A 24,016-nucleotide genomic window follows, 5' to 3' on the forward strand; every position below is an offset into this window, starting at 1 on the left:
GGCAGCAGATGGTCTATGGGAGACGCATACACACAGCACACACACACATGCGCACACACTCGAGAGCACATGCACACGCACAAAAAGCACCCAGAGTAAGAGAGTCAGCCATTCAGATCAGCCTGTCCAAAAGTCAGGGTCTGAACCCATCACAAAAGAGCCTGGTTCCACCCACCGCGGCCCAGCGTCTGGAACAGACTTAGCCTGCTGGCTGCTTTAATGTGCCTGTCTCTCAAAAAGCTGCAACAATCCCCTCATCAGTTTACCTGTTGTTTTTTACCACAACGAGAAACAAAGGGCCTCTATTTCTCTTGCAGTTGGTTTTGTTCAGGTTACTCTCTGGCTATGCCGAATGAATGAAAGAGTTTTGCGTACATTCATCTCTAAGCAGAAGCCTCCACCGCTGCTTGCTTCAGGGTTAAAGGTCCTTGGTTCTTTGAGGCTGGTGTACTTTCACCCCAGGCTCCGCACTCCTTCACCCTAACAGAAACTGGGAGCAGGATGGGTGTAACTAGGTTCAACTGGTGTTGAACCCTGCTCCCCTTTAACCTCTCACCCCGGGTTTTTTCACTCACAGGATATGAGAAGCCAAACAGAGTCTGAAGCGGCGGCTCCTTTGCCCACTTAGCAGTCAGATGCACATTAAAATGCTTTAGCAATGAAACAGCGTGTCGGGACTTTGGGTTTGCATTTTTAATGTAAGATCAAATGTCTGCTGAAAAATCTCACATGTACTCTAACAACTTTGTCTACCTCAGAGTATTGAGTTACTTATTTAAATATTATGGTTTACAAGACACAAAAAACAAAACAAAACAAAGAGAGCGAAAACTGTATGGAATTTCCGAGACCAGAGGTGTACAGTGGACAGAATGAAGTCTGGTCTTGTGTATAGCCTTGTAGCTGTACGTCATGGAATGTTGGATTGGAGGAAGGGGATGAGGGGGCGGTGAGCAGGCTGGTGTTTAGGTTTTGGGGGATTGGGGGATGGAGAGGTTCGAAAGGGGCTTCCCACCACAGGACACACACACAAGGCTGGCTGTGTGTTACTGACACATTCCCCTCCCTCTTCTGTTTCCTCCGCAGATGAGCGAGTGAGAGAGAGAGACAGAGAGAAAGAACAGGACAGCTGTGAAAGAGACCGGGGGAGAGAGAGAGAGAGAGAGAGAGAAAGAAAGCAAGAGAGAGTTAACTCCAGAGCAAGAGTTTTCATTGAGGATTACGCACAGCAGCAGTGAAGAGTGGACACGAGGGAGCCAGCAAGGAGGAGAACACACACAAAGAATTACCAAAAAAAAAAAAAAAAAAAGCCCAGCAGGATCAGAAGAGGAAGAACTCCCAGAGTGGAATATGCAGGGATATTTTAGTTTATCCTGAAGACTGGCTTTCTGACTGGTAAGAGAAGGCACTAGAGAAGTTGTTGCGGTGGTGTGTTCTTGTTTTATATGTTTGCATGCATGTTTATGTTTTCTTGAGTGAGTGAGGATGAATGAGTAAGTGGGTTAGTGAGAGGATAACTGAGTGAATGAGAGGGTAAGAGAGAGAGAGAGAGAGAGAGACTGTCAAAGAGAGAAAGAAACAGTAAGAAAACGTTTTATTTTGAATGTCTATGCAGAATACTTTTTTGCTGAAGCCATCTCTTCTGTGCTTCAGACCAGAATGGGCAACACAGACAGCCAATACAGTAGCTTCATCATTCCTGGCAAGTCCAAAACATGTTCACTGAAGCTGCACTCCCCAAAGGACGACCTCCTTTCCCCTCACAGCTGGTGGAGGGGCACTGAGAGACCGGTTGGATACAAATCCCAGGGCCCATCCAAAAATGGCCTTTCCCACCACAAGAGCAACCAGCCCTATATCTCTGGCCATTATGACTATGTCAAAGGTCCTGGCTCTCTTCCGAGATTCTGTCCAGGTGATGAGACTATCCTACCTCAGGGAAATGGCTGCTTTTCTAGGTGTGGGCCACAGGAGGGTGAAGGTAACGGTTTTAGAACTCCACGTTCTGGAACTCCACCGCCACTTGAAAACCGAAGCAGCCCAAAGGTGCTTTTTAGCCAAGATGGGAGTTTGCGGGTTGAATTCACCAATGCTAGGCGAGAGCTGAAGGCCGAGAGTGAGGAGATGGATGGAGCACCCGCTGAAGTCACGCTGAGGGCTAGTAAAGGAAGCTCTTTGAGTTCAGAGGGTTCCTGGTACGACTCTCCTTGGGGGAATGCAACAGAGCTCTGTGACAACGTCTTCACCACAAACCAGCAGGACAATAACAGCAGCAGTGGCTACACCACGCTGTCCTCCACCCGAACAGAAGACAATGGCTGCAACAGCTATGCCACTGGCTTGGAGCTCCACCCAGGTGGCTACAATGGAGGATTTCTCTGTCAGCGAAGCAGTGCTGGCTACAACAGCAGTGGCTACAACACCTGCTCCTCTGGCCGCACAGAGGACAGCGGTCTTGGAGAATCAGTGCTGCTTCAGCCTGAACAAAGGGAGTTTGGGACCAACTCTCCTCCACCTTCTCTTTCTGATCTTTATACCAATCCCAGTCTGTCTGGACCATTCCCTACAAACAGCACCCTCCCCCTTCCTCAGTTTCCCAACACCCCCCTCCTTGGCGCTTCCCTGGCCTCAGGTTTGGACGCAGGGGTTCGGGAGGAAAACTTGGACCCCAGCTGTTACACCTCACACACGCTGCCTTGCCGAAAGGGTGGAAATGACCTCGTACCTGGGGGTAACGCCCGAAAGGACTCGCTCAAGAGCCGCATCCGGAGGTTGAGTGACTGGACGGGCAGCTTGAGTCGGAAGAAGAGGAGGCTGCAGGTGAGTGCATAATGTTATTTAAAATAGATGTGGATATATCTTGAGGAGGTGGGGTTAGCTGGGGGTTGTGGGTGCCTTGAACAGATATGCAGGCAGTCCCTCAACATAGCCAGCATTTGTTCCTTACTGTTGTCAAGTGAAGCATAACCAAGCTGCCATCCTGTGGATGTGGAGGAGTTACCGATAGCCTTTTTAGAAAGTTCCGCTGACATCTGCTACTTTATGTCTGGTGGATTAGGTTTTTAAAGCGGGCAAATGATCCCGTTTAAGTGAGAGAATTACCTCGCAGCATTTTAATGACAAAGATCTTAAATGAGGCTGTGTCAGGGGCTTAAAACTTCTTTTAAGCCTAATGTAGCTTTAAGGAAAATTAACCAAGTAATCTAGCTCAAAAGTAAACCTTTGGTTGTTTTTCCCATTTTTTGCTCATTTAGCACAATTAAATCCTACTCTGACTATGTTCAGTTTTTGCGGAGCTTTTTTTTTTTTTTTTCGCTGGATTTTTAAGGAGACAGACAAAGGATAAGTAAAAGCTTGTTTACTGCCAGTGTTCCCAGTTTGTAATGTCTGGGTCATATATTGGCTGAGGTCCAGGCTCTGCAGAAGAGCTCAGGAAGATCAGTCTCTGTCGCTCACTGGGGGCAGGACAGAAGAATTCATGCAGCATTAGGATAGTATAGTTTCTCCATATACTACGTCCTGTGTCACATACGGACCTTTCTAAAATGTTATGCTTTCCCCTACATCTTTCTATACCTAGCAGATGTTCTTTCTTGCTATGCCTGGGCTTCTTCACATCGCAGGGTTATCTTTGTGTTGGCTAATTATTTCAGCTGGTTAAGGTACATACCCTCAGTTGAATTGTTTTGTTTGATCTAACATTTTACATTAAGTCATTTCGCAGATGCTTTTGTTCAAAGTGACTCACACAAGAACAAATTCACTTAAAAGACATTTGTTTTTTGATTATTCTGCGTATATTTTTATTGATTTTTTTTTTTTTTTTCATGTGTCCAATTACCTCATTCACACAGCAGAGTGAAGACATAATATACTGAAGGCGTGAAGGAGCTGCTCTATGTCCTCTTCTCACGGTGTTGCCAGTGTTCTTCACATTCGTGTGAATGTTTGCTCCCCTCCTTAACACTTCTGTGTTTCTACCACCTCCCTCTGTTCTCTCTCTTCTAATAGGAGCCCAGTACTTTAGAGATCTCTGAAGCTTTCCCTGGTGGGTGTACTGACCTCTTGGTGGGAGACTCCTGCTCTCAGCTTACCACAGCACCCTGCTGGAATCCCATCTCCACACAGGCCCAGGCGAGTCCCTCTGGTTCTTCTGCCGTCGCCAGTCAGAACGGAGCAGCGCTCAGACAGAACATCTATGAGAACTTCATGCAGGAGCTGGAGATAGGTGGAAATGGTGAGGCAAGGGCTTGGGAAGGTGAACAGGGAGAGAGCAGTAGCGGTTCTTTGGGTTCTCTGGAACAACTGGATCTGCTCTTTGAGAAGGAACAGGGTGTGGTACGGCGAGCTGGTTGGCTAGCCTTCAAGCCCCTCATCAGTATCCACAAGGAACGCAAGCTGGAGCTGGTGAGCCGGCGCAAATGGAGGCAGTACTGGGTTACACTCAAAGGTAAGGACTGGTTGCACTGAGCCACTTGATAATGCCAAGAATTTGTCCTGAATGTTATGAATTGGGGTGTTGTCACTAAAATCCTCAAAGTATGGCATAGAGTTAGTTTGCCTTTTTACTGCTTTTCAACTTTCACTTGGCCAGCTGTTCTTTAAGACCAGTGCTGGCACAGTGAGTTGAACCATGATTCATAAGTGATATTCATTGGTTTTGAAGGCCTTAATGTTCACTTCTTAGTCATCTTAAAGTGTCAGTAACTCTCAGATACTACCAACACAAAGTGTAATCTACTATGATGCTACATGTAATCAATCTCTCTCTCTCTCTCTCTCTCTCTCTCTTCTTCTTTGTTCGTAAACACCCTCCCTGTTCCTGAAGGCTGCATGTTGCTGTTTTATGAGACCTATGGGAAAAGCTGTCAGGAACAAGATCTAGCCCCGCGCTATGCCCTGCTCGCTGAGGACAGCATTGTTCAGGCCATCCCTGAACACCCAAAGAAGGAAAACGTTTTCTGTTTGAGCAATGCCTACGGAGATGTCTTCCTCTTTCAGGTGAGCGAATCCTTACGTTCCTGCACTGTCATTTAGGAAAAACCTCACTTTTTAGTTTTTTTCTCCATGTTCCCAACAATGTTTGCTTGTCTAAAACAACTTCCTCTTTCTTATATGTGCTTGTTGTTGTTTTGGCTTATTGAGGGTGGAATGTAAATAAGACTCAGAAGATTTTTGAGGCTTTATGATAATCCATAAAATCCTTGCCCTCTCATCTATTAAGTGGTAGCAGCCTATTGTTTGCTGTAAAAGCCTCAGATTTACCACAAGTATGATTCTGAACGTGACCTGTTGGCAGACTTGAAAGAATTGTATTTGCTGACACATTGGCTCATACCAGTTTTGTTGGTCACTGTTAGAGAGCTTAGCTGGTTACTAGTTTCTGTACTCCGTTTCTGAAAGCTCTGTTGTGACGTGTAACGTGTTGCTTACTCAGTCCAGCTGGCAAGTCTGCATACTCATCTTTTTATTGGCGGCTGGTGCTGTGGACCTCTGTTTTTCCACCTCAGGGAAAGACAAACCCTGTTCTGTGTTCTTTAGTGTTTCACACTCCAGCTCACTGCCTTGGAAAGACCATTTTGACTCTAGGGTGATGTGCAGTTGATTCATTTACCTTGTCTCACGTGCCGCACTGTTGCTGCTTCCAACCAAACATCACCATGGTAACAGGGAAATCTTACCGCAATCCACTGAGCGTGTGCACTGAGGTCACTTGTGTTCCACAGGACCTTCTACTGGGCATTTTCTTTGGCTTTTCTTAAAGGAGAAATTCTTTGAAGGCCCACAGAAGCCAGAAACCCCACAGTAAGCCTTGAAGATCCAGGCAGTATAAATAATCACATGTTCTCATTTCATGACCAGAAGGATCTAACAGAGTCAAATCACTAGCATTAATCACATAGCTATATAGGTGTCTCACATCTAGACAGGGATTCAAACAGGAATGTATTACTAGAGGAGGAGGGCAGTCCTAGACAAGTGGTGTGATGTCGTGGTGTCATTCAAATGTAGATTATATTTACAGCACAAACTAGAGCCAATCAGATTTCACTACATTGAAAGGCTTTTTGTGGTAGCTTTGTTTTTTTTTGATCATCTTACGTGGAGTGTGACAGATGAAAGCTCAAGAGTACGTTAGCTTTAACCTACCTGGTTCTGTCAACAGGCCGCCAACCAGCCGGACCTGGAGAACTGGGTGACGGCCATCCATTCAGCCAGCGCGTCTCACCTGGCCAAACGGCAGGGCAAAGAGGACACGCTGAAACTGCTGAAGAGTCAGAGCAGATCCCTCCTGCAGAAGATTGACATGGACAGCAAAATGAAGAAAATGGCTGAGCTTCAGCTCTCTGTGGTCAGTGACCACAGGAACAGGAAGGCCATTGAGAGCCAGGTGTGTGTGTGTGTGTGTGTGTGTGTATGTGTATGTGAGTGAACGAGCGAGTGTGTTTGAAGAGGCAAGGCCAAGCTAAGCCATTCAAACAAGCAGTTAGGTAAATTGGGCAATTATGTGATTGATGTTGGAATGGAATCCAGATCCACTCTCCAAGCCCTCAGGGTGGAGGTTTATACACCTGATTTCCAGAACCCAGCTCTCCTATCTGCATACTCACTCTAAGATTGCATCTTCTTTCCATTGTTCAAACAAGACAGAAACCAAGGCTAGAATCACTCATATCAATCTCAATTTTAAGACCCTCAGCAACATTTGCAGTAAGTTACGCCTGTTTGTTTTGGTCAAATCAGAACGTCCAGTCTTCTTTCCGCGTACGTGTGTTTGAAATGGAAAGAGCGATTTCCACCACTGTAGCACTGACAGCCTTGTGTCATTCTCAAAAGCCTCGTTTTTCAGCAGCTGCACCCTTTACCAATAAAGTAAATAAGGGTGGATTTACTGGATTTTAGCACTCCTGTCTTCATAATGATGGAATGGAGAAAGGGTCAATCTCAGGTCCTGGGAGAAAGTGAAGATAAATGGCATTAGAACGTAGCTCTGCATTAGCTTATTTCGGCCTCCAGATCTCTCTGTTACTTTGATGTGCCTTAATCCCGCTGTAACGGACACCATTTCGGCTATGTGAAGATAATCCAGGCTCTTTACCTCCTAGGCTTAAAGCCTAAGCATGTGTCAGTACTAACTAAATCCACATCTGCCAACCTATTGACAGAGGTTTGGAAGGAGAGTTAGAGTGCAAAGTTATCTGCGCCTGTTTTCCTGCGTTTCATGTTATACCTGTGATAAATGTGATTTTATTTTGAAGGAGCTGGTAGTTTATGAACTGTCAGTAACATTTTAAGTACTTGAGAGAGCAAATGCATTCCAAAATACTTTCTTGACTTTCTCAACCTTGACCTAGGTTTTCTTTACTGCAGTGAGACTGAATCCAATCTGATACAACAAGAAATTCCTTCATTCTGCACTTCTCTCTCTCTCTATCTTACACATTTATAGATTATTATTGTGATCTTATATGTTACTATTTAAATATTACCGTATGTGTGTATGTATTCTAGAAATGTAGTTGTATTTGTTGAATGATTATTTAATTAATTTTTCGTCTTTGTTTCTGAGGAAGCCTCTTGAAGTGTGATTGCCTGGTGTGGAACATGTTACAATGCATGAAGATTTTAAATTCAGTCCTCTCTCTTTCTCTATCAGATCCAACAGTGGGAGCAGAATTTGGAGAAGTTTAACATGGAGTTATTCCGCATGCGCTGTTATCTGGCTAGTTTGCAGGGTACAGAGTTGCCCAACCCTAAAAGTCTGCTGGCCACTGCCTCGCGCCCGTCTAAGGTGGCGCTCAGTCGCCTTGGCATCTTTTCTGTTTCCTCTTTTCATGCCCTGGTAAGTGAACATTCTTGATTTGTTTTGATTTGAAGTCTAAGAGGAACTGAATGTTACTGGAGGAAGTCCAGTGTTGGCACAGTCTACCTTAAAGTGTAAACGGTTCACCATTGAAACCTGCGCAGAATGGAAACTAATGCCATTCCCCGGTGATTCTCTCTCATTTTGGGTCAAAACAGTTGGAAAGTTCAAGAATCAGTATACAAAAGTGTTTGTGTGTACTTGTGTGTGTGTGTGTCTGTCTGTGTGCTTGTGTGTGTGTGTGTGTGTCTGTGTTATCAGATCTGCACTCGTGATGAAGCCACTCTTCGGAGGCGTTCTCGCTCCCACTGTCGTGCGGCCCGGAATAAGCGTGGACTCTTTTCCTCTCAAAAGGGCCTGGACAGTCTGACCAAACACAGCAGAGAAAAGAGACAGTCTGTATCCCAGGTAAAAACCAAAACTGTCCTATAAATGAATTCAATGTCACAGCTCATGATGATGCTGCAGATGTCATCTCTTGGGTCTCTGGCTCAAAAGAAATCTGTGTTTCAAACAATAACAACTTGGTTAGTCAGTGGAGGTGAAATGCACCATATGCTTTGTATTTTGAATGATTGCTGTCACTCAGAATGAGTATCTTCACTACCTATTGTCAAACATTCCTGTCAGCAATGAAACAATGCAAAAAAAAATTGCCTGGTCAATTTAATGTTAGGGTTTTTTTTTTTCTCTATGTTTTATCCTCAAGATAAACATTCTCTTTTACAAGTGTTCTATTGGCTACTGCCTGCACACCATCCTTCAGTGGCCCCTCTGTTTGGAACAGAGCGCCTGTTTGATGAATACACTTTAAAAACTCTGGTTCCTGGAATGTGTTTTAACCCTCCCTTATAGACCATGGCCCACAAATTACCTCTCTTTTTTTCTGTGTCTCTGTTTTCTTTTCTCTCTCTCTCTCTCTCTCTCTCTCTCTCTCTCTCTGTGTTATACTCACTCACAAAGCTATCTTCCCTGTGTCTTTGTGTCTTTGTTTGGGTGCCAATAGAGAGACACTGATTACCTCTTGTATTTGGGCTCCCAGGCCCTGCTGAAGCTGAAGTCACTGACTTAAATGTGTTCAAATGACTCTTAACACCCACCTCACAACCTTATTTTTTTTTTGTAAAAGGTGTTCTTCATTGTATTCATTAATGATCATAATTAGCAGTTAAAATATTAGCCTCATGTACTCGTCAATCTCGACGTGGGATGTTGGATGATGGATTGTGGTTGTCTACAATATTAGGCCTGGTGAAGGAAACTGTTTGGGAGCGGGACAGGGGGAAGCAATGAAAAGCTGATTTGAGAACCAGTTGTAGTTGATCCATTTGCTGCTCCTCACTGAAGCTTGTATGGGGTGACCTGAGGTGTCAAGGTTTGGGAAGTTCTGTCAGCCCTCCCCACAGACAAAACAAACACTCACAACCATGTACTCGTCAGCACTAACAGTGGAGGTCAAATGGTAGTAAAACACAAAAGACCTTGCCTCTGTGAGAGCGCGTGCGTGTGTGAGAACACACATATGCGTGTGTATTAAAGACCCTTAAGTCCATGCTCATGATTTTCGCCTGACTCACGTGAGATCGGTGCCGATTTCTCAGTGGGTTCAGGTCGTGTAATGAGCCCCCAGTTAGAGGCAGTTTTAATCTCGCCCAAACCACCCTTAATGGACCACTCACCCAACAGAGAGATTTAGCAGCGGCCACATGTGGCTAATCACTGCAAGCTGGAGGTAGCTCCACAGGGATAAACAGATGGTTGTATTGTAAACTTTGCTGTCTGCTGGATATCAAACAACCATGAACATTTGCTAAGAGTACTCAGTTGCACCCCCCCCCCCCCCCCAACCTCCTCTTCATGTTGGAGCCTGCCGGTTTGGTGATTCAGAGGGAAACAGTGAAACAGAGTGGGGGGGTGGGGGGGCTGAATGATTGTTTCCAGAGAGTGGGGATGTTTAGCTGAGTCAGTGCCGTGGTTGTCCTTCAGACACTCTTTTGACCACATGATAAACAGTCAACGTGTCCAGATCCTAAAGCAGAGTTTCTTCATTTCAGGCCTTTGGACATTCTGGACAACCAAGATGTTCTCTGTCACTGCATTTACACACCATAGTAAGCAAAGGGACTTAATAACTTTGCTGACGAGCAGACTCAAACATGTAAATGCTAGCATAGAACAGAAATGTGCCCTCAAATTGTTCCAAAAATTACTGTTTTAGTGTGATAGCTACAGGTGTAAAATGACAGCACAGCTTTAGATATTTTTGTTTCATCTGCCAAAATAGCTCTAGATGTAAAGTAGTAGATCTGCCCCCATGTAACTCTAGATGCACAAGCACTGCGTCTGCCAACATGTGCTTGTGATGTAGACTTCCTGGATCTGCCAACTTAACTCTAGCTATAGAATTACTAGATCTGCCAACACAGCAAAATTACTAGGTCCCATCACTGTTCTAGATGCAGAATTCCTATGATGTAGACCTTCTGTGATGAAGACTTACTAGATGTAGTTCATGATATAGACTAAACAGATCTGCCAGTGTAGTTCTAGGTATAGAACAACTAGATGCGCTAAGCTTGCGCTAGATGTACACTTACAAGATCTGGGAGCCTCATGTGTAACACTCTTTTTTTTTGGTATTTGATTTTCAGAATGCTCTTGAGCACGACAACTACTGTTTTATTTATGGGCATGCAGCGTTCCTGGGCAGTTCTATGTGTGGGTGGAAGTGGAGGGGATGAGTTATACCACTAAAGAGAGCAATATGTGTCATTTAGTGTGTCAGAGCTGAATAAGGGGAGGTGTTACTCCACTCTGAGGAGTAAGGATGTCTGGAAACATGGGCGTCTGGGCGTCTGAGGAGGGGGGAAAAGGGAGAGGGGGAGACGCTGGGGCGTCTCTCGGCCCGCCGTGGTGATTAAGGCTGGTTCCATCTGCCTGCCCACATAACCTGTAATTTCAGCGTGGCTCAGACCTCTTATTATTTCCTATGGGGATATTTCTGCTTCAATCTGGATGGGAATAGTATCAAAGCAGAGTGGATGAAATAGATAAATGGGCTTTAATTAAATGTTAAGATAGAAATTTGCTGCCGTTTTTAAACGCTGATGTTACCCTGGATATCTTCTGACGTGTGCCTGTTTGTGTGTGTATGTGCGTGTGTGTATGTGTGTGTTGTGTTTTCTCTATTCATGATGCAGATATTTGAAGGGTATTCCACTGGAACTCTTGGCCATTCTCCCACACAAAGCAGCTCCGAGGTACAAATCTCACACATAACGAGTGTTTGATAACCCCAAATGTCTGACTTTACGTAGATTTCATCTAGACCCCCTTCTAATGTCATGCACAGTTTTTTTCTTCAAGGACGGCTTTGCTGCTTTTTTTTCACCATTGTGTTCTTAGCTTTCTGTCCTTGGGGATTCGGTGCATTCTGTCGACAGCTGTGATAACTGTGTTGCAGGTTTCTAAGAATCAGCATCCTTGCCTGGAACCAGTGGGTGTATACACTACTGTTTTACTAGTTTTAATTTATCGTCCTGTAACTCAGCTATCACAGCTGGTGGCGAGCATAAGATTTGTAGCCCTGCTTTCGAAGAAGTAAACCTTTCCTTAGACCACCAAGTCTAAAAAAGAACTCCTGTTCTTACACGAACTATCTTTTTTCCCCTCACTGCCGGACAACATGTTTTTCTTCTCTCTCTCTCTCTCTCTTGCTTTCTTTGGGCCTCATGTGGTGCCAGTCAGGCCCAGGTGCTGGGAGCTTTGTATGAGATGAATTTCTTAGTCTCTCTAATCCTCTGAATGGGTGAACAAGAGAGGGTGGGGGGGGGGGGGGGGGGGGGCTCATGAAGAGGTGGTGTGTCGGATGGGGTAATAGGGGGGATGCAAGCTATTCTCTGGGCTTGCACAGCTGTCTCAACAGCCTGCTGATCTGTTGACACTTTGCAATGCAAACAGACAGGCAGGCAGGCCAAAGGGTGGACGGCCTGCAAGGACCCCTCGGCCGATACAAAGGGTTGAGGGGAAAGTGAAAAGGGGGGGAGGTTTTTCATTTCAACACAATTGTCTGTCAGCTCTCTTCTCAAAATGACTTTGTCATCCAGTGTAAAAACTGCTAGAGCCCGACCTGTTGCACTATAAACATTGCAAAGATGTTTCTTATCTGTGTGTGATACGTTAGTATCATAAAAATAATATAATGTTGCGTTATGTCAATAGACGCGGACTCTGTTTATTGTTACTGCACCGTTCAGTACAGTTCAGTGTTATTCTGGAGGAAATTATCAGTCAAATAGCGAGACTAAAGAGAGACAGAGAGAGAGACATAATTATACTCACACATCTAATTTCTGCAGCCATGTGTGACTTAATGTTCTTGCCTTTTGTTAAGAACAAACAGATGGGCACAAACAAGCTAATGAACTTTCCCTCTTTCTCTCTCTCTCTCTCACTGTCATTTACCCCGTGTACCCCCCTCTACCACAGCAAAGGCTGGACAGCTTTGCCAAATCCCACTCTGCTGCGCCCCCCGAAGGCCATCCCTGGGAATGCACCTGGGAGAACCTGGTGTATGTGTGCATGCCCGACAACCAAGTCGTCACAGTGCCCGTGAAAGCGGACTTCCTTGTAGCTGATGTTCTCTCCATGGCGTGTAAGGTAAAATCTCTCCCACTCTCCGCTGAGATGTTTTCCATGCTTCCGATCCCGTTGACCACAGGACTTCTTGTTTTTGGTTCCACCTTTTTCGCTAACACGACTGACTCATCTAATGCACCAATTATCACGCATTTGATAAGCTGTAGCAGGTGTGTTTGTGCTGGGCAAAGACCAAAATATGCAACTGCTTTTGGCCTCCAGCACCGCATTTGAGAAAAATCCTGCTTTAAAGCACTCGCTGACATTAATATGAGACTCCAGACCACACCCTCAGTTCTCTCCTCTTCCTTTTGGTATGCATAACTTACATAACTGCAGGAAATTAAATCGGGCTAGCTAGCTTTAGGCTACCACTTTAATTATCTTAATCATCAATTGTTTATCATTTCCTTGCCCTCTGCGAGAGAAGGTCCTGGAGGTAAAATAAAAAAAAAAAACCAACAAAAAAAGAACTTCATTGCTCTGTAAGTCTGACTACTGTTCTTATTTTGCAAGGTTTGAGTAATGCTGAATTGCGGGTGTTGAATCACAGGTCAAGCAGCTGGAGCCGGCGTTACATGGCCTGCTGGTGAAGAGACATTCAGGGCAATGTGTGGAGGTCAGCATGCCTGCAGCCACAGACCTGTTACGGGACTTGGTAAGGATGACCCTGTATTTCATTTATAACAACTACACAGCACTGAGTAGATGCAGTATGGTGCTGAACTTCAAACACATCAACATCACCAGCAGAGGATGTGTTATGTTTTGTGTTCCTTTGTATGGTGTGAAATGTGGAGTGTGACTCTATATGTAACTGTAATTAAATATGTATATATGTAGTTAATATGTGCATATATACATATATAATGGGAGCCAAAGCTCTAACAATTATAAAGATATGAGAGTATCCTTATATGCCAAATTTATATTTAGGCATTTAAGATTTACGTCCATACGCTCATTTTTATCTGTATTGATTTATTTGTTTGTTTACTTGTTAATGACATACTTGCTTATTTTTAACTGTTGCTATTTGTTTTTGGTTGTAATGCTCTGTCTCGCTGGTTAGGTATTTGATGAACTGGAGGTTTGTCCGCTCAATGTTTTCACCTTAAATCTGTCCCGCGCTGACCCGGCCGCCGACTACGGTGAGTGATGGGGGAAATGAAAAGAGCTGCATCGCATTTTTTTTCATTCTAAATTTCACTCCCTCTGAAGAAGAATGTGATGGGAGTGTTTAGACTCTGACCGTCTCCTGTCGGCAGGTTTTGCTGTTACGGGTCATGTGGACGGCCTGGGGAGAAGTCATATCTATGTCAGTGAGGTGCACCCTGCAGGCGTGGCCTTCAGTGAGGGTAACGTACTTCCAACAGTCAAATACATCTATCTATCTATCTATCTATCTATCTATCTATCTATCTATCTATCTATCTATCTATCTATCTATCTATCTATCTATCTCTCTGTCTGTCTATCTATCTCTCTGTCTGTCTGTCTGTCTGTCTATCTATCTATCTGACTGCCTTAATAAACCTCATTGTTGCCAATCTATGTGCCAGTCCTTAAAGCCTCTCTTTTTTAGTTACACACAGTTCAAACATTGCTTATTAAGTTCCATATCCTTTTTTCAAATTTATGTAATAGTTAGGCAGTAAATCTATGACTGCAGAGTTAGACCTCATTCACTGAGAATGGTGTGATAAGCCTCTGCTGTGCATTCGCAGGACTGAGAGCAGGAGATGAGATCCTGGTTCTGAATGGGGCCAGCGTAGCCGCGCTTGATCTGGGCCTGATGCAAAGCTTCTTCACCCAGAACACGCTGCGACTGCTCCTCAGGCGAGACGACGCCACCGTCACAGAGGAGCAAGCCTCCACCTGGCCTGACTGTGACCTCAGCGAGCCCTGCCGCCCTCACCTGCCCCCCGGCCATGCCCAGCTCATAGAGCAGTTATCCGCAGGTGACATTTTCATACCGTTTTTTTTTTTTTTTTTTTTTTACAGTGCTCCACACCCATGTAGGCAACCGTTAAACCACCCCAAAGCAAACATAGTAAATCAATCTGCCTGAGGTCAATGCAACAGCAGTTTTTCAGGTGAAACTACATTTTATTTATCTAAAACCTACAAAGACTGTGTAACCAGCTGCTGAACTGTGTGAATCCAATCCCAGCACAACTGCTGTTATCCAACAGAAAAAAAAAACACTCTTATGCAATCCCCATACATGACCACTAGGTGGTACTTTATTGCCAATCCACACTGTTGTACCGTAATGAATTTCAGCGTTCACACTGTTCCATCTGTTACAATGAATGACAGGTTGATTTAAATCCCAGCCTGTTGAGGGCAAATGACTGAAAATAGTAAGTTTGTTCCTGCTGTTTCTATTATGAGAACTTAATGACCGCTGACATGTTTCCCAGGGAGACGCCATTATAAAGACCCTTAAGATGTAAACAAATGTAATTTCATAGCCTTTTGTACAGACGTGAGGAATAGCGTCAGGCCATAAGGAGTCATTAGGACTGAAACTGCGGATGAGAATACAACACTACTTCAATCTGACGTGCGACAAATGCAATATGTCTCTTTGTTCAGTTCTTCTGGAATTCATATTTTGCAACTTTATACAACTATACCTCAGATTTTATAGAACTGACAAACTAATGTGTTCTGTATGCATATCTCATTGGTCTGAGAAATCACTGGTCTGATATGCAAATCGTGATTTTGAAGTCTTAGATTTTAAGACTGTTCCAGCGCTGGGCGAACAAGGTCCCGGAGACCGTGGCTCGTTGTGTTAGATGATGAAGATGCACAGGTTTTCTCTTTTTGGGGAGATGCCAAGTGTTGTGTTGTAGGGAGCAGAGACTGAATGGATGGTCTCTGTATTCTGGTTTGTTAATTAATGCACTCGCTTTAGTCCATTTGAAAGTGCTTAGTGGCCTGGCCGGATCGGATCGGAGCTGAAGCCGTCCCCCAGGGGTCAATTAAGTTAATCCGCTTGTGTCTGTTAACTATACCATCTATTACACAGCATTAGTGTGGGAATGTGAGAATGCTTTACTGACTCAAACGCATCTCTCTGTGTCTCTCTGTTCTCTTTCTCTCTCTCTCTCTGTTCTATCTCTCCCCCTCTCCCCCGCTCCTCTCTGTTCTGTCTGTCTGTCTGTCTCTCTCTCTCTCTCTCTCTCTCTCTCTCTCTGTTCTTCCCCCCCCCCCCCCCTCTGTTCTGTCGGTCTGTCTGTGTGTCTCTCTCTCTTTTTTTTCTGTCTCTCAGATGTGTCTCAGATCCCAGATGGTTCAGATGGTTCTGTGACAGCTGTCTCTGAGGATTCAGACGTGCGCCCTGGTCACACAGCAGGGCCTGACCGGCACAGGAAGGTAAGATGGAGTTTTGTTAAACAGTTCACTTTTGACATAAAGAAACATTTCTGGTATTTTCATCTATTTCTCATATTCAACCCTGCTAATTCTGTCTGGTCAGTGAGGGCCGAGTTGCAGAGTACCATGAAGTGAATTTTAGTACATGTCCACTGGTGTACTAAGCTGAGTCATGATGGTGTCAGAAACAGTGATCTCATAGTTCTGATGTATTTGGTGGGGTCCCTGAATTTTCTGCGTTGCAGGTATATCTCTGATAATTCTTCTCTATTTAACATCAGCTGTGCCCCTTTACCTGTAAACATCATAAACCAAACTCGGATGGGTGGACCCAAAAGAAAACACAGCTAATTTTGCCGAAATCTAAAATGTCTGGTGAAATCCAGAGAGACTGTTTCCTGGGGAAGCTAATCAAACCATAATTTCCTGTACGTGTCAGAGGCCTACGGCCAACTCGCTCTCTCAGCGCTAAAGCACTGTTCACCTCCCTCCCCTTCACCCCAGCCTCTTAAAGTCTAGAGATACCCGACATCCCGTCAGCATATGGCAGGATTTTAATCTCAGGCTTACGCCCTGAGAGTCAGGCTGGGGAAAGACTGTGAGATTGAGAGAGAGAGAGAAAGACTGTGTGACACAGAGGGAAACTGCGAGAGGAGATTAAAGGCCACTGCGACTGGAGTCGACCCGCGCGCGCGTCCCTTTTGTCATTTGATTCTCTGGCCGCGTCGTGGCCGGAGGTAGTGGAGGAGGCGCGGGGATGTGCTTGGTGATCGAGGAGAGGCAATATCAGCCTCATCAGGAGGAAGGAGAAGGGGAGACGGAGGAGTGTCTCCCCTTGTTTCCACTCTCCTCCGTCAGGAAGACTCTAAAGAACAGATTGGATACAGTGCTGGAGGAGTTGACCTCATGTGTGGTGTGTGAGAAAGCGTCTGACGCAGTTGTTTTGCGGGTATTGGGAAAGCTGACTTTGGGCTGTGCGTTTTTGTGTGAGTGTGTTTGTGTATGTGTGTGTGTGTGTGTGGTTTTTTTGGTGGGCATGAGGTTGAGTACCTGTTCTAATTTTTAGCCACTGTGTTTTGTGTGTGTGTGTGTATCTGTTTGTATGTATGTTGAATGGTGCTGAGATCTTGCTTTAAATGCTTGGTTAGCCTGCCTTTGTGGTTTTTTTTCTTAAATATTTTTAAAATGATCCATTTTGGGAGTCCTCAGCCTCTTGTCTGCTGTTATGTAATTAGAACATGGACCTTTAAACGCTCTTACTGCTGAGGCATTCAGGCATTCATTGCTGGAAAATGAACACACACACACACCTTCAAAAGCTCTCATTGCTGACGAATTCATTACTGGAAAACACACACACACTCAAACAGACACAGAAACACACACACACACACACACACACACAAATACTCCTTACTCATCATTGTATCAGGGTGTATTTTGAATCAGTCCCTCGGGAAAACGTAATAGGTGAAAATAATAATAAAAGATAATGAGTTTGTGAAGAGTTGAAGAGTTCATTTAAACCGATTAGAGTATTTTATGTGTGCACGGGTCTGTACCAGTACAGTCGTGAGAGAGAAGGAAGCAATGCAGGGCGTATCACAGTAGTCTCAGCCGGGGGAAATTTATCAGTCTGTCAGCACTGTATTATAGCATTGACAGAATAGATTATGATGACAAATGGCCCGAAAGTCACCCGGGAGAATCTGAGAGGTGAGCATTATGCCGAGGGCAGCCGTGTGTGCCTCGCAGATAAAAACACAAACAAAAACAAAACAAAAAAACAAAACAAAAACCTGCAGCGGCTCCTTTGCAGACTCGGTGTTGTTTGGGAGTCCAGTGTGTGTTTTAGTGCTGTGCAGCTGACAGTGTGAATAATTGTATGCAGATAGCTTATTTTACATTGTTCATTTGTGTCGCTGAGTGTATGTGTATGCGTACATGCATGTGGTTGTCTGAACGTGCACGGATGCGTGTATGAAAATATCTCTGTCGGTGTCCGCACGTGTGTGTGTATATGTGTGTATGTGTTTACAAGCGATGATCTCTCAGGCTCACAGGATAGATTGAGGTCAAAGGATCAGAGGTTCTCAGTCACACGGTGACCTTCAGATCACTCTGCTCGACTAGCAGAGAAAAAAAAAAAAAAAATCCCCCTGATCCCGAATTCAGTGTGAACACGATTCAGCAGGCGAGTGTGTAATCTGTTTGCGCGCTCTTCTCTGCTCCGTTTCACAGCCACTTTCGCTTCATTTCACAATGACTGGGTCAGCAAGTCACTGTGGCTTTTGACCCATTGACCGACATCAACGCTGTGTCAGTGTGTGCTGTTAACGGTGACTCTCGCTGTCTGATTTATTCAAGCCTTGTACATGAGCTAATTCGTTTTTTAAACTTACACTGAGGTATTGATGTGCTTTGTGATTGGTTATGGTATTTGTAATGTACCACTGACTGGTCATTGTACTGGTTGCGTATGTTCACACAGTAATACAGATGACAAAAAAAAAAAATTGTGTTTAGGGTATTTGATAATTATTGCTGTCTGTCTTTATGGAAGCAGCATTTCCTGTTTATTCTACTGGCATAAGCAGCTATTGATTCTCACACACGCACACACGCACACACACACACATACACAGATACACACACACATGCACTCAGAGTCACTTTGCATAACAAAGGATATGCTGTGATGAATATATTTAGAAATTTGAACTGGGAAGCTGCCATCCTCTGGGAGAACATTAATAAGCACCTCATTTCAAAGCAATCATTTCTTCCTCAAGTAATGATCTTCTCTTCTCTTTCAGAGTGTGGAGACTGTGTGCTCGCTGTACCAAACATACCCTGAGGGGCCCTCGCTCGTTCCAGAGGGCCACAGGAACCCGTACTCCTCAGAGCCCGCCCCCTCTAAGTCCTGCCCACGGCACCTGTCCGTCACGGAAAAGCTCCGCAAGGTCATTCAGGAGCTGGTGGATACAGAGAAGTCTTACGTCAAGGTACATGTTAGCCTAGCGCTAATGTGCAGCTCAGGCCTCTGGACCTTTCACACAGTGAAAAATAGAATTGGTCTGACACATATGCTTATCGTACTGAGAGTGGCTGAATTAATGCTTTTTTTTAAATTTAATTTTATATTATTTTAATCCCTTTGGTGCAGGACCTGGGCTATTTGTTTGAGATTTACTTGAAGCCATTACAGAGTGAGACTTTTCTCAGTCAAGATGAGGTAAGACAGAGCGAACATCACCAGGTTATAGTATGCTGTCATATCATTACAATACACATTCATCTGTGTATTCTAATGTCAGTATGTTCAAATGTCAAAACATGACAGGAGGTGACTCACTTATAATTTTCACAACGGTTGTCACATCTCTGTGCCTCTGTTTTGCCCCTGGCCCTGTTTCATGTTCCCAACTCTCCTGTTTGTCCACAAGATGGAGTGTCTGTTCGGCAGTCTGCCAGAGATGCTGGACTTCCAGAGAGTGTTCCTACAAACGCTAGAAGAGAGGACATCCTCAATTTCAGAATTCAGTACTCTGGACTCTCCAGAGCAACTCAAGGTAATATAACACAACAGCCTGGATTTCCCACTGTGAATGAGCGCAACACAAGTTCTGACACTCTCTGTCTTTGTTTACAGTCTGTGAAGGTATTAAAACTGTGTAGTTACTTTGTTTTGGTTTATTTTTTATTCTAGAAGTTGCTTTTCTCACTGGGGGGATCCTTCCTTTACTATGCTGACCACTTCAAGCTGTATAGTGGCTTCTGTGCCAACCATATCAAGGTGCAGAAAGTTCTAGAACGAGGTGAGCGGAGGGCTTCATTTTGTGTCACTTCTCATTTCACACACACACACATACACACACACACACACACACACACACACAAAAGAAGTATCAACTCAACAGATTTGTTGATATTGTTGATTTGCGCACTTTTGTGTGCTCATCCTTCTCTTCATGTGTGTAGCCAAAACGGACCGAGCCTTCAAAGAGTTCCTGGAAGCAAAGAACCCCACAAAGCAGCATTCGTCAACGCTGGAGTCTTACCTCATCAAGCCAGTGCAGAGAGTTCTCAAATACCCACTGTTACTACGTGAGCTTGTGTCTCTTACTGACTCAGAAAGCGAGGAGCACAGCCACCTCACAGGTGTGTGTGTGTGTGTGTGTGTGTATGTGTGTGCATATCTACACTGCTTCATCAATATCCATGAGACACAATTTCTTCCACATAGATCAAGCTCAATTTGTTTTTTTTTTTACATCAGATGTTACATCCAAGTGTAAGTGTTCAAGCGTTCGTACATGATGACTTGTATGACATTTTCACAGAAAAAGGCACCATATGTGCGCTAGTACTGGCAGCCTCTGTTGACTGTTCCTTTCTCTCCCTTCCCAGAGGCCCTGAGAGCCATGGAGAAGGTGGCCAGCCACATTAACGAGATGCAGAAGATCTATGAAGACTATGGCACTGTCTTTGACCAGCTGGTGGCAGAGCAAAGTGGCACAAAGAAAGAGGTGAGTTTGGCTGGAACAGCAAGGCATTGTCTCACAAAACAACTCCTGGGTTCGCCTGAACAGTTTTTGCAAATGCACACTGAAAAGACAGGATTGTTACCGCAAGGTTTCGACTTACAAACACCAATAACATTTTAACGCTGAGAAAAACAGGGATTTTTTTTTTTAAAAGGTCAGGTTTGTTCGACGGCAGCAGAAAAAAAAAAAACGTTACGGGGATTTCTGCATAATGCGCTTAATGTTAGCCAAAATGTTAATCGACAATTTGCTTTGAAATGTTCATTTTGAAAGACTGTTAATGAAAGCCTGTCAAAATGTCATTTAAGGGGTTTAATAGTGAGAGGGCGTTTTCTGTTCTGTGTTGTGGTCTGTCAGGTCACTGAGATCTCAATGGGAGAGTTTCTGCTCCACTGCTCAGCTCTCTGGCTTAACCCTCTGCCCTCACTGGGCCGCATGAGGAAGGATCCTGACCTCACCCTCTTCAGTGAGTACCGCATGATGGGATGGCAGAGGACAGCTCATTTGACAGTGTCTCTGTCATTTTTCTTTCTGTCTTCTTTTCTTTTGTCTTTTCTTTAACATGCTATTTTAAGCACTCATGTTTTGAGCTAACGTCATTGCACGAATCCCAAAGATAGTCGCGTTTTATCGTCTATTGATAATTTCGTTGTTATATTTAGACTTTATTTTTAGCTCAAAGCGAGTGTTGAGGGAGTGTAATGACAGTGCTGACTCTCTCCTTGTCTCTGTAGTTTTTAAAAGAGCGCTGATTCTGGTGTATCGTGAGAGCAGTAAGATGAAGAAGAGAATGGTGAGTCTTTGATTGGTGAGAATGATGTACTGCTGCTCATACGTCGTTTCGTTCTCGGGGTAAAGTTAGACACTTTGTGTTGTTGGCCAAGGTATTTTGTAATCCATCAAAGAATGGACATTTTTTATTGTTGCTAATAATGTCAACATTAGCAAATCTGAGTTTGGCTGTGAACCTTTAGTTAGTCTGATAGCAAGCAGTTGTCAGTTTGTTAATGTCTTGGTGTGTGTGTGTGTGTGTGTGTGTGTTTGTGTGTGTGTGTGTTCCACAGACTGCCTCACGCTCTACCTACTCTCAAGGAGACTTGGACCCTTTCAAATTTCGCTGGCTCATTCCTGCATCAGCGCTACAGGTGCGGCTGGGAAATTCGGCAGGTGAGTGTTTCAGAACCAAGGGCCCGGGTCCTACATTACAATACCATACAAAACATTACAATATTATAAAACCATCAGAATGCGCTACAGCATCACGGGGAGTTCCTAAATTCCTGATTTCATTACAAATGGCTTCACCCCAGGTCTGGCACTGATGTTGTTGTGTAATGCAAATGTCAACTGTAATTTAAAGAGATTTAGTACAGCTGGAAAGATTTCCAGCTGAACTCTTAGTCAAGCAGATGTTGCTGGCCAAAGTTCATTTCAGCGGTCATCTAACAGTCCCCTCTCAAACTGTTACATCTAGCTATTAGAAACATCATTGAAACTCTGACATATCTTACGTTTGCAAAAGCAACGATTATTTGCACATTACAAATACCTTGACCACTCAGTGAGTATGGTCCTAGTTTTGTGCCAGTGTGCTAATGGCTAAAGGCCATGCATGCGTGCAGTAAGTTGTCTCTAGGTGATACAAGCTGTGTCTCCCTGATAGGAACTGAGAACCCTTGTGTGTGGGAACTGGTTCATACCAAGTCAGAAGTGGAGGGCAGACCGGAGACAGTCTTCCAGCTCTGCAGCAGGTACAGGAAGTGCCTCACCGCACATCTTGACTCAACAGACACTCGAACAATCCTCAGAAACGTGGTAGAAATGATTATGAGAACTATATTTCCCTGTCCCAGTGGTAGCATAACCCTTTTTAAGATTGATCAGTTGTGATTAAGTATGGTAGAGCTAAATCGGAAAAGGTAGTGGAAAATACTTGGGACTCGCTAAAGGATTGGACTGGATGGAGTGCTGTACATTATGATCAACTCAGCTGTGTGTGGTGCAGAGAGTTCAAACAGGAGTGGTGTGAATTCTACTTAATCGTTTTACGATTTTCCTTTTCCTCAATTCTTTATTTCTCCCTAACGTTGCAGTAATCTGGAGAGCAAGGCTAACGCAGTCAAGGCAATCCGATCGCTCTTGAGAGAGAACGCCCGGAAGACCGCCCCGGCCGAGACCAGGGCCTTCCGAGACCACCTCACCTTCCCTAGGAGGAGCCACCCGGCAGCGGTCCGAACCAGCTCCTGGGTACCACAGCAACCATCCCACTCAAGTGAGCTAAGATCAAGTCAGCCAGACCTAGCAGAGAGAAGAATGGTCAGCAGTCTCAAAGACAACCACTTAGAGCCCCAACTCCCCAGTCAACAATCTTCTGGAGCCCCTAGGAAAGAGAGCTCTTCTTTGGATGAGAGAGCCAGGCTCTGCTCCCTGACTAGTGCGCTGGAGGCTCAACTTCAGAGGCTGAATTTTGCTGAGGAGCCACTAGGAGGTCATGGGAGGTCTAACAATCTTGAGGAGGCACCTGGGGTGGATCTCAATGACTTGCTGGGCAGAGACTACAGTGTACAGAGCCTGTCGTCCGTCGTCAACGAGGACTGCTTCTACGACACAGTCGTTGGCATACAGAAAGCTGCCATCCCCACACTGTAGAGCAGTGACCCTCATGCCAGTCTATGAATGTTCTATAAGAATTTAATTTAGCCAACCACATAAGCACATAGTTATACTTAACTCATAAGCCATGTTAACTACCTAAAACTGCACTAATGTGTGATCTGTCTTGGTGTGTGGTATCTTAGTTCGATCTGGTGTTTCGATAGGGGCGAATGTGTTTGAGGCCATAGAGGATAAGATAGTCACACCAGTGTTATTATTGTTGAGGAACAAGCTCCTATGGACTTACAGGCTAGAATGTTCTCCTCCTTTCCTGGCTAAAGTGAGGTACCTCCCTCTAAACTCCAGGCTCTGCTCAGCGGAGCACGAGTTGGTTGTTGACAAGGGGCTTTTTCATATTGTGCCTTGGTCTATGGAGATATCCTCATTCTCCATATTTCTCTTAAACTAAGTGTTTTATCCAAAAAGCATCACATCATGTTTTTTTTGTTTGTTTTTCTCTGGAACACCACAGAAGGCACCCACTTGTCCTCTTTTCAGGAGTCAGATGTGTGTTGGGTCTTCACTTCCTTGCTGCCATGTGCTCTTAGCACAATGACACACAAGTTTGCCTTACAATAACCATTAGGACTTTCACTACAATACCAAAAAGACTATTTCTTGAGTTGTAAATGCTGTAGGTTTCTATATGTATATATATATATATATATATATTTTTTTTTTTTTGACAAAGGCAATCGATAGTTCAAGACTGGAATTGCTTGATTAAAAAAAAAAAAATCAACAAACTGAACATGTTTTTCGAGAAAAAGCAACTGAATATAATTATTTGTTTAAATTATATTTGCGTATCTCTTTTATATTATTGGTCGACGCATTGTCTTTATGTTCATACGAATTTCTGTAGTCTAAGTGGCATGTTTCACACTCTATAATTTAAAATACTTCTCAGAAGGAATGTTTTCTT

The 24,016-nt window shown here is 44.3% G+C and overlaps 1 protein-coding gene across 1 annotated transcript; it reads left to right on the forward strand.

The window, feature by feature from the left end:
* Positions 1-1,284: 1,284 nt before the first annotated feature.
* tiam2b (TIAM Rac1 associated GEF 2b) lies at positions 1,285-23,189 on the forward strand. The gene is made up of 25 exons (XM_030770882.1): positions 1,285-1,395; positions 1,654-2,820; positions 4,012-4,450; positions 4,829-5,001; positions 6,167-6,391; positions 7,658-7,843; positions 8,126-8,272; positions 11,065-11,124; positions 12,353-12,523; positions 13,056-13,160; positions 13,575-13,653; positions 13,771-13,860; positions 14,230-14,463; positions 15,786-15,889; positions 18,706-18,894; positions 19,056-19,124; positions 19,336-19,461; positions 19,599-19,707; positions 19,871-20,050; positions 20,300-20,418; positions 20,794-20,902; positions 21,171-21,229; positions 21,501-21,603; positions 22,100-22,187; positions 22,530-23,189. The coding sequence occupies exons 2-25, from the start codon at positions 1,660-1,662 to the stop codon at positions 23,083-23,085; spliced, it is 4,881 nt and encodes a 1,626-aa protein (XP_030626742.1). The 5' UTR covers positions 1,285-1,395; positions 1,654-1,659; the 3' UTR covers positions 23,086-23,189.
* Positions 23,190-24,016: the final 827 nt, after the last annotated feature.

The sequence above is a fragment of the Chanos chanos genome, chromosome 4 (assembly GCF_902362185.1).
Source record: "Chanos chanos chromosome 4, fChaCha1.1, whole genome shotgun sequence".
NCBI classification, from domain to species: Eukaryota; Metazoa; Chordata; class Actinopteri; order Gonorynchiformes; family Chanidae; genus Chanos; species Chanos chanos.